The sequence below is a fragment of the Corvus brachyrhynchos genome, unplaced genomic scaffold, assembly GCF_000691975.1.
Source record: "Corvus brachyrhynchos isolate BGI_N302 unplaced genomic scaffold, ASM69197v1 scaffold162, whole genome shotgun sequence".
NCBI lineage: Eukaryota > Metazoa > Chordata > Aves > Passeriformes > Corvidae > Corvus > Corvus brachyrhynchos.
This window is the reverse complement of record NW_008236696.1, coordinates 6,352,942-6,363,657: the sequence shown is the minus strand read 5'-3', so window position 1 is coordinate 6,363,657 and position 10,716 is coordinate 6,352,942. Positions and strand designations below refer to the sequence as shown.

The following is a 10,716-nucleotide window of genomic DNA, read 5'->3' as shown; positions in this document are numbered from 1 at the left end:
CCCCATCTGGCAGTCAACTGCTCCTTGCCGAGCCTGTGCAGGTCTCTCTCTCTCTCAGTGAGTTAGCTGGCAGGTGATGCAAGGCTCTTCTTTGATACAGTATGCACCAAAGAAATACGTTTCAGAAGAAAAGCCCTGAGTGTCTTATAAAGTGGTGCAGAGACTGTGATTTGCCCATGGCTTTCCCAAACAGGGCAATTCCAGCTTTTCTCCTTGCAAGCAGTTTCTCATATTCAGCCATGAACTCAATAATGCAGGAGGGTGACACCTTAAAATAGAACAATGTTAATATTTTACAGCAAGGCTTTTTCTTCTGGTTATGCTTGGTTTCTATCTTGAAGTGTTCAGAATGAGCTTTGAGAGTTATCTTCTCTTTGCTCTTCCCCATCTGCTGCAAATGTAATTAATTTTAGAACAGGCAGTGTTTTATGCATTTGGGGAAGCAAAGCCATGTCCTCATGTGTTAAGCTCAGCTACAGATGCTGGATCCCACTGTTGGTAAGTAATTGTTTGGGATGCTATTTTAGTCCCTTGGGTCAAAATGAAGCATTCTAAGATTAGTAGGTTTATTGCAGTAAGGTGTGGTGTGTTTCCAGTTTTTCATGAAGACAAGTTTGGTGATGGGAGGACTTCTCAGAAATGCACTAGCCACAGGACAGAGGTTTTGAAGTTCTGAATAGTGGTAAAATTACTGTTTCATTTCTGCATTAATTTGAGTAATTACAGAGCTGTGTCACTCATGAAGTGCCCAGCTGTCCGGACACTGCAGAGGCTACTTCAGCAACATCTAACCTGTAAGGTCAGAGCAGATGGAGCATATTTATCCCCCCCTTGAAGCTGGTTTCTCACTTGGTATGTCGGGTAGAGCAGCTGCTGCTGTGCAGCTGATGCTGATTTAATACACAGCGAATAATAGAGTCCTTCAAGTTGGAATCCATTACCTTAAGTTGTTGTTTGCCATTGTTTCACTATGTATACCCTGAGAAATGGAAAAGTTAGGAGATGGTTGGGTGTGGGAGGAGCTGGAAGAAGCTGTTGGAGTTTTCTCCTGAGCTGGGACAGTGCCTGCCCTGTGCTGTAACCTGCAGTTCTTTGGCTAACCATGAGATTTGCACCCAGCAGCAAAGTGCTAATTCAGCAGAGACTGTACTTGTGTGCAGAGAAGTGTGGTTGCTCTGATGGGCCAGGCTTACGTGGGAAGAGCTTCACCTGGTTATGTGTGGGTCTGCTACATCTGTGCTTCAGTGCCAAAGCCTCTGCTTTTGATCTTTTACTGGGCAGTGGTTCAGAATGTCTGCATTCAGCACATTAACAGACCTTTTAATTCTCTCCCAAGGTAAGGAAAGCAAGTGGTCGGAGACTTGAAGCACAGTGAAATTATTTTAACCAAATAACAAGAAAATCAGCTGCTGTTTCCCCCTCTATTTCAATGAAGTCTGGGGTTACTTGAACCAGAGACAGATGTTTGCTGCTGTTTGTGAACCTCATTGTTTCTGTTAGGACCACAGTGGTAAATGACTGATGCAGGGTATGCTTGCAAGATGACACCTTGCAAAATATAAGAATGATTTGTGTCATACCCTGTGTTTTCACAGAGGCACTCCTAAACGTGCTGCATTTATAGCACAGATCTTGCCTGAAAGTTAAATGTTTTCTTAAATGTTTGAAGACTTGGGTCTCAGGGTTGCAAACTCTTTTTGCCTGAGGTTGTGTTTGCACCCTCCCATATGTTTGTTCTCAGGAAATAGTAAATTAATTACTGGAATGGGAGAAACGGCAAGCTTGACTCACAGGCATTATGGAGTGAGTGCTGGATGGGTCACACAGTTCTGAAGTGTCCTTGTGGCTGCTCTTCACTGTCACTTTTATCTTCTCCACACTATTTTTTTGGCTCCCTACTGAGCTAGGATTCTCTTTTGTTCTTAGTACATTGTGGTAGGCCTAGCAGAGCAGCCAGGGATACTTACATGTAAGTAGCCCCAAACGAGTTCAGCTGTGTCTGACCCTAAAACTGTCCATAAGGTATCATCATGCTGATGCTCAGTGGGGAGGGAGAGATATTTGCATCTCGTTAAACTGCTTTTTAGTTGTTACTTTGGAGCATTCCTTAACCGCGAGTCATGTGTGCTTGAGTAAGTCCGATCACTAAATCTGCTACTTAACAGCTCTTTCACAAAGCACACCCTTCCTGGCTGCCGAACTGCGGAGCTTTGCCAGTGGCCCTTAGTGGCGACAGTCCCAGCTCATCCCAAGTAGAACACTCAGCAGACCCCCTCTGCTGAGGAAAAAGGTGCTCTTCAGAGGGGCATCTGCTCTTTGTCACACCTTGCACTTGCCCCACCTAACATTCCAGCACGCCCACTGCATGTGGGTGGGGAGATGCTTTAAATTCCGCACCACTCTTGTTATTGGGGAGTTGAGGCACGCACCTAAGGATCGTTCCTGGGCGGAGAGGTCACGCTGCTCTGGGGAATAGCAGGCCAGAAGTGCTATGTGCTGTGCTGGAGAGGTGCACACTTCAAGTCAACAAGGGAGATAATGCTGCTTTTTAGTTTTTGCAAATCTAGCACCCCTTTCTAACTCCTGCAGCAGCCGAATATTCGCCATCATGCCTTCTTATAAATCCCTATTTTTGCTTCAGCTGTGTGAAGCTGGAGTTACTAACACTCCAGGCCCTTTTGGAAAGGTTCAGTGACTCCAGCTTAAAGCCCAGATAACATCCTTCCTTACAATTGTCACAGTTTTTCTCCCAAATTGGTCGTGTGTCTGTCTGTTCATCACTGAAGCAGTTCAGTTGAACCACCACTAATTGCAAATTGGTACATAAAGTGCCAGAAGTAAGTGTGGCCTAATGTGGTGTCAGCAGCTGCTTCCCCATCTGCTGAGTCACCACTGCGGTGGGGACAAGGGACAAGAGGGGAACATGGTGGCAGCCATCCCAAGGTGGGCTGTCCCCACTGGGGTGTTGCAGCTTAGTCTTACACAAATGACAAAGCAAACAGCTAGCCAGCTACTCATTTAAGTTGTGAGCCCTTCCCTCACCCTTGTCCTTCTGCATAGATCTGCTCCTTCCTCTCTTCAAGACTGTACAGGGATGCAGCACACCCACCAGCTGTCCTGGAGGGTGTAAAGGGTAAAGAATCCAAATGAGAGCTGGAGGAGGGCTGAATGTGGGCTGGGCATGCCATAAGCCTTCGGTTGCCTTTCAGATGTGAAAATAGCATAATTAACCTCGTAGTAATGATTTATAATTTGCATTGCAACCCTTGTGTCTGTGTCTCTCCAGCCAGCTGACTGCTGCACACTTCTCTCTGCAGAACAGCTCTGAGTTGCATTAAATGATTCAGTATTCCCACCAGGCACTGTTTGTCAAGCCTTGGCAGCTGATGCCGAATACAACTGGCTAAGCCCCTTGTGAGGTGGCTGTGTCTTTGCACTGACCTTCTGTACACTCTGCCTGCTGTTGACTGATTCTGCTTTGGAAGAACTGAGAAATATCTCCTTTCTTTTTTTTCTTTTCTCCCCCTCCTTCATTTTGTTCCAGTTCTTTCTGGACGTGCTTGGCAAGATGGAGCCACCGACCTCCTCCAGACTGAATTCCCGAAAGAGAAGAAAAGATGGATCAGGCCCTAATGGGGCAACAGAGCTGGATGGAATTCCTCCAAAAATGTCCCGACGCTCACTCGTAAGTAAGCAGAGATAAGAATTCTGGGAGCCTGTGAGATGAGGACACTGAGTTGTAACAGCAAAAAGATACAGGTGGTGGTTTGTCTGTGGACTGAGAAAAGAAGGAGGGGGCAGGGGAGAAGAAGCAAATGACAATAGCTCTTCTTCTTGCAAATCCAGCTTGGAATCTTCCTTTGTTCATACTAATAACATACTTACAGCATGGACTTAAATTAGGTCTGAGGCAAGCATCACTAAGCTGCTTTTGTGGTGTGTCCGGCTTGTCACTTAAGCTGAGCCAAACAGACATGCACTTAGATAGCCATGGAGAAGTAGCAGGCATTTCTCACAGGTGGGTTTTAAGTGACCCACCGGGAGGGAGAAATACTCCAAAGAAGCACATAATGGAACTGGAGGAGGGTCTGAAGCCTGTAAGCACCTGCAGAAGTGATCTGTTGAATCCACGCTCTGACGCACTGGGAAGATCACTGTTCATTTCATTCTCTTGGTCTGGAGAGAGAGAGCATTTATGTTGCTGGTACTTTGGGAGTGTCCAGGAAAAAAACCGCAACAACCAACCAAAAAGATTTGTTTTCTAGATCAACCTGGGGACGGCTTTAACTAGCTAAAGCCAGTGGGATCTCTTTTGAAGGGGGTCCGATCCAGTTAATGCTACTGTAAAAGGTTATCTTTAACTTGTCCTTGCCGCAATATTGCAATGATTGGCTTTTTATAGTTCTTCTGTGCCCTCTTCCTGGGGCTGTCCTTTGCATCACGTGTGCTCTGGTTGTTGTTTCCTTATCTCTGTCAAAAGCCAGCAACGTGGTGATGTGTTGCAGCTTTCCTCCTCAATGACAATGTTCTGCTCTTCAGGAGGGCTTCAGCCCTGTCCCAGAGCATTGACAGGTCATAGTGAAGTAAGAGCAGCACCAGCAGTGAGAAATGAGGAGGCAGGCACTGCAGATGGAGGCTCGAGCTGTTGTGTGACTTACCCCACAGAACCTTTGTCTTTGACTGTTGCCAAAACCCACCCTCCCTCTTAAAGATCCCACGTATTTCAATAAGGAAAGAGAAGTGTGCAGGTTATTTATTAGTCCGTAGGAGTCACTTGCTCTTTGAGTTGCTCTCTGTCCCGTGTTAGAAATAAAGCATCTGCGAACAGCACAAGACAAGTAATATCTAGCCACTTTCTAAGCTTCCTGCCTGTTTTTTAGCCACAGGGCAAATACAGTTCTGGTGAAAGATTTTTTTTCTTCCTTTTGCAAAAGTTTTATTTATTATAGCAAGAGTAATAGTGTTGCCTGACTGTGAGATTACCTTGAAGCCTTTACCACTCCCAACTAAGCAGCTGTTGGCAGAATGTTCCCCTGAAGCAGCAGGGCTCAGCAGCAGATGGTGGTAACAAACCTGCTGACACATAAGCCTTTTGTATTGTGCACATCAGGTTGAGTTTTGACCCTCACTGGCCCTGCAGGGGAAGGGCAAGACTCTGGCAGGACCTTTTGAGGACATTTCTCTGTGTTCCTCTGATAATTTTGATACGGTTTTTCTGTGCTTTTATTTCTAACTTCATATCAGGAATGTGCCAACTAAACTGTCAAGAATCCAGTTTTATATGGCAGTCCTAGACTTAATGGCAGTTATGATAGGAGAGACCTGCAGGCCTTATCTGACAGTGAGGATCCTGGTAGAGGAGGTGCTGTGTGAAATGTGGAGCCCTCAGTAAGTTAAAGGAGATGTTCAGTAGTAGCAGTTTGTTTGAATGTAGTGGTCAGTGGCTGTTCTCCTGTGCATTTCACTATAAGTGACATTCTAATAAGGAATGACACTGACCAGAATAGCTGCGGTTTTTCTGGTTGCACTGGTGCTGGACACTGTGGCAGGATTCTGCACTGGGACAGGAAGCCAGAGAGGAAGCTGTGGATTAGCCTTTTTCAGCTTGACGGTATTGTAATGATTTGTAAGCTTGTTTCCTAGTGTTCTGCCTCAGGAACAAGATGTCCATTGCAGCCCTACACGTTCCAGCTGGAAGGAAATTGAGCTGTTTTGTTATGGGAAGGGCAGATGTTTCGTTCCCATTCCGAGCAGACCAGAAATGATGCCTGGACTTCAGCTGTTGATTAAATGTACTGCTGTGGTCAAGCTAGCAGGCTAGAGGGGTTTTCTTGCAGAAGTTGGGAGTTACTCTGCCACAGATCAAACTCAGTGTCTCGCTTGTATGGCTCAGAAATGGTGACAACACACAGGGAGTTAGTGCTGTGGTTGGTATTGCTCCTCTGCTCGTTCATGTACTCAAATCAAGGAGCTGTTACAGTTTGTGCATCACAGCACAAGCACTCAGGCACAGCAGAGTCTTACCAGAGTGGGCAGAGCTGGAGCTGTGACAGTGAGGTTTGAAGCTTGGCTTGTGCTGCTGTAAATTGCTGTTTGCCAAAGCCTGAGTTTAGCTGCTGCAGTTCTGAGCCTCTGATTTTCTTGGTTCAGTATAACTACTGTCTTCTAAACTCTTCTTTTCTCTCTCTCTTCCTCTCTAAACTCAGGCTAATCACTCTGCAGGGCTGTTTTGAGGTTTTACACTGATTAGTCTTTAGTACACGTGCCTGAATTGTGCAGAGGCACAGTGAGCACAGTGAGTCACCCAGTGACGAGGACACTGTAATGTCAGTGCTGCCACTGTAAACTGCCCTCACATTTGCACTCTCACAGTGAAACTTCCCTGGCTGTTTAGGGACTGAGGGAACCAGCTCCGTTCTCAGACGAAGTGGAGATTGACTACAGCAAGCCATACATCAGAGTGACGTATGAAGAAGCCATGAGAGGGACCCCTTGTAAGTAAGAACACAGACTGGAAGGGGATTGTGTAAATGTTGGGTTTGGGGGGTGTGGGTATGATTGTGATATCTCTGAGACCAAACTACCCTTGGAGTTACAGAACTGCACACTTCTGTACTACTTTGTCTGAGGTAGCTTAAAGTTAAGCACTTCAAAAGTCATGTTTTCTGAAACTTGAAATGGGCAAGTAAAACTAATTTATATCTTAGTCCAGAATGTCCCATTCTAGCCTGGATTTGAATTAAAGTCAGTGTCATTAAACACCACAGGCCAACCTCACAACAAAAATGTGTCCTTTTATTTTCTAAACCAGGCTGGCAGAAACACTGTTCTCTTTGCAAGTGCGAAGGGGAGGTAGAGGCACAAGTGACACCTGAAGGGTGATTGCCCTCTTCTGCCAGAGTGTGCAGACAGTGCTGTCTTACCTAGCCTCTCTGTTATGGCTACAGAGACAATAAAAATGCTGCACTTGTATCTACTTGACTGCTGCTGAGAGATGAGCCAGCTCAGATTGAGACCTGGCTGTGGTTTCATGCCAGAGGTTCTGAAAATCCAGTGTATTTCACAGTCTGCATTAATTTCCCTGCTGAAACCCTCCAGAGTTTTCACAAAGGTCTCTGATTTCAACAGTGGTGGCTCTCCTGCCTGCCAAGACTAAAATACAGTGCACACTTCCTTGTTGCTGTTCATGTTTGTGCTCAGGGACTGTAGCTGCTGCAGGTACGGAGGAAAGGGAAGGATGTCCCAGCCAGTTTCCAGAATATGAATGAACATTCATAAAGGTCTGCCAGGACCAGCTCTCTTCCAGCATACAGAAAACTTTTGCAGTTGCAGATCTCCAAATCCTTGGCTCTTCAGAGCCTCCTGGCATCTTCAGATTGAGGTTTTAGAACTACTAAAGAATGGTTGTAAGAGGCTGTCCTCAAGCTGACCTCTCTGCTTGAACTTAACAGCCTTGACCATTGCATCAACTCCTCTTCTTGCTGCCTCCTGAGCTCTGTCTCTGGGTACCTCCAGGGCCCTGCCCAGACCCATGGGGTCTCAGCTTCCTGCCAGGTCTTCTGTCTGCCCCGTCTTCGCTGCAGGTTTGGTGCGCCTCTGCTCACCACTCCTCTGAGTCTGTCTGAACTGGGCTAAGGGAGCACCAGGCTGTTCCCAAGTGTGTCACATACCAAGACAGTGGCTTTTGGTTACCAGCAGCAAGAGGACCGTGGTCTTGTGTGGTCCCAAGATCAGAAGCCTTCCACTACTACATGGCAGCGCAGACTATCTCACTTTACCTCTGTGCTGACCTCAAAGAACTGAGCTACAATTTCCCCTGGCAGAGGTGGCCTGAGGGAATTTTGGTTCCTCATTAGTAGTAATAGTAGTAGTAGTCTTCTTGCTGCCTCCTGAGCTCTGTCTCTGGGTACCTCCAGGGCCCTGCCCAGACCCATGGGGTCTCAGCTTCCTGCCAGGTCTTCTGTCTGCCCCGTCTTCGCTGCAGGTTTGGTGCGCCTCTGCTCACCACTCCTCTGAGTCTGTCTGAACTGGGCTAAGGGAGCACCAGGCTGTTCCCAAGTGTGTCACATACCAAGACAGTGGCTTTTGGTTACCAGCAGCAAGAGGACCGTGGTCTTGTGTGGTCCCAAGATCAGAAGCCTTCCACTACTACATGGCAGCGCAGACTATCTCACTTTACCTCTGTGCTGACCTCAAAGAACTGAGCTACAATTTCCCCTGGCAGAGGTGGCCTGAGGGAATTTTGGTTCCTCATTAGTAGTAATAGTAGTAGTAGTGTATTTCTATGGATTTAGCTGGTAATGCCAGTGGTTCAGAAGAATTGTGTCTGCTTTTCTTTGACTAGTCCAGCTGTGTTTTTGAAAAAAGCCATACACTGCATGGGTCTGGGGGAGCTACTGATGCTGGTACCTCAACCAGACTGGTGGCTGTGGCAGCAGGCTGCAGAGGAGGATCCTGTAAAGGTCTTGAAATGCCATCCTGGCAGGCAGGAGCAAATCAGGCACGTGTGAAATATTTGGGCCAGTTCCCCTCTGCAGTTAATTCTGTATTTGGATTTCCATAGCAGGGAAATGTTCAGGGTTTGCTTTCCCCTTGGTCTCCCTTCACCTTGTTTGGGTGATACATGGTAGGCTTTCAGTCTGTCTTTGAATGTGGTTGTATTTCAGCTCTGTACTCCGCTCCATTTGTTTCCATATGGGAAGGCAGAGAGCCAGGCATTTATCTTCGCAATTCTGTCCTGGCTATGGTGCTGCATTCTGTAGCACCTCCATGACTTTCAGAAGGTCCTCAAACATGAGTATGAGCAGCAGTTGCTTCTCCAGGAAGGCATATTCATAGCTGTCTCTCTGTCCCTTTGGCACAGTGGACCGTCCTGTCAGAGTTTATGCCGATGGAATATTTGACTTGTTTCACTCTGGACATGCCCGGGCCTTGATGCAAGCGAAGAATCTCTTCCCAAACACATACCTCATTGTTGGAGGTAAGGCGTGACCTTGTTGACTTTGGCTGTTGCAGGAGTACAGTTTAGCTCTGTCTGTGGTTGTGCATACAGGGGTTTTGTCTTTGTGGCCTCAGTGGCTCTCACTGTAGACACTTGTCCCAAATGTTGCTGGAGTCTTATTGCAAAACATTGAGGGTTGGATATGTTTGCAGAAAGGTATCCTGTACCAAATGAGTGCTTAAGGAAAAGATTCTTGATTGTGCTGTTCTAATTTGACCTTTCAATTCTGTGACAGATACAGGTGAGTTGCACATCTGAGTATCAAAATACATTAGGGATAATTGAGCATCTGACTCTTGAATGAGACAGCTAAAGTATGAGTCCCTCCATGGCTGCTTTGTGTCACCTGTAATGCCCTGCAAGTCACTCTCCAGCTCCAATTTCCTGCTGGAGATTGCTTAATGCCAAACAGATCCCATTGGGAGCATGGAGATCACAGTGGTTTCTTGGGCATGTGCCTGGACACATGGAAGTCAGTGAGCCCATCTTTCTCCAAACAGAAGTTCCCCATTTTGTCTGTTCGGTCATAGGTCTTTAGATGATGCCAGGAATATCCTGCTGAGTGCCTGAATCTAGCAGAGGTGTTTCAGCCAGGCTCCTTCCAGAATATAACAGGAAAAAAGATACCCCTCTTCTGGCTGCTGCAGTACATGGGCTTCTGCCCAGGCAGTGCCTCTGTGCTCGTCCCTCCACCCCTGTTAAGGACACATCAGGCTGTGCGTGTTGTCTGTCAGGAGCTGACCCCTGGTCAGGCTGCATAATGGTGCTGAAGTATGAGAACTGAAAATACCTTTAACTGGTCTTCTCAACTCCCAGTATCTTTGTGAAGCAAAGTGAAATTCTGACCCTGCCATAGGACGCTTGTAACATCCTTGGGTGGTTTGTTTCCTTATCACAGTTTTCATTCATTGCTGAGAGCATTTTTATAGTGGTATGTGTGCTACAGTAGTGTCTGGAAGGGGAAGGGAGGGAGGAGAGCTGCAAGGGTTGCTCCAACCTACAAACTGCCCTGAGCTTAGAAATCTTAGAGGCTGAAAGACATCCCCATGTACATAAACACTGTACAACAAACAGGAAAATAACTTCAGGTCAAACTATTAACATGTTTAAGTAGCAAGGAGTGTTAACCATGCTCTGTGCCTCTGGGAGACTGGTGAGGAGGAAGACAATGAACTGCTGCCCTTACACCAGGACTGAGACAAGAGGCTGCAGCCCCCAAAATTAGCTCCAAGCAGGGACCAATCTCACCCACTCGTTATCATCTGTTTGTCTAGAACGTAAATACATCCAATACCAGTGAGACTGGTAATGCCTTGTTTACTTTGGAGTCTGATAATCAAATAGAACTCCTTCCTCAATATTTACTTTCTCATAGAACATAATAATTAAGCTAACTTGATTTCCTGTGAACTCCCCCTTTGTTTTAACTTAACTTTCCAAGAGCTAGACTGTGCTTTGGCATTTTATAAAATCAGAAGTTTAGGCAGTGAGTTTTTTCCAAGCCTGAGACATCCATTGCTTTTAAAGCGGATTTCTTCCCAGCAGGCCCCCAGGTGCTGTTTTGTATAGGAGAGTTGTCTTCTGTGTTGTCTGGTTTTCTTGATAAGTGTTGTAAACAGCCTGCCCAGAATTGCTTGGGAGTTTAGTGCCTTGCAGCGCTCCCTGTTCCTGGTGCTTTGTGGCTGGAAGAGCTGGGTTTGGAAGCACCAGTGCCA

General features: G+C 46.5%; 1 protein-coding gene across 1 annotated transcript in view; it reads left to right on the top strand.

Annotated features, from left to right (window-relative positions):
• PCYT1A (phosphate cytidylyltransferase 1, choline, alpha) overlaps nucleotides 1-10,716 on the top strand; it is a 32,448-nt gene that overhangs the window by 15,344 nt on the left and 6,388 nt on the right. Inside the window, exons 3-5 of the mRNA XM_017727038.1 lie at nucleotides 3,545-3,685; nucleotides 6,395-6,494; nucleotides 8,864-8,980. Coding sequence (XP_017582527.1) covers nucleotides 3,569-3,685; nucleotides 6,395-6,494; nucleotides 8,864-8,980 — 334 coding nt within the window. The 5' untranslated portion in view covers nucleotides 3,545-3,568. The remainder of the gene's footprint in view (nucleotides 1-3,544; nucleotides 3,686-6,394; nucleotides 6,495-8,863; nucleotides 8,981-10,716) is intronic.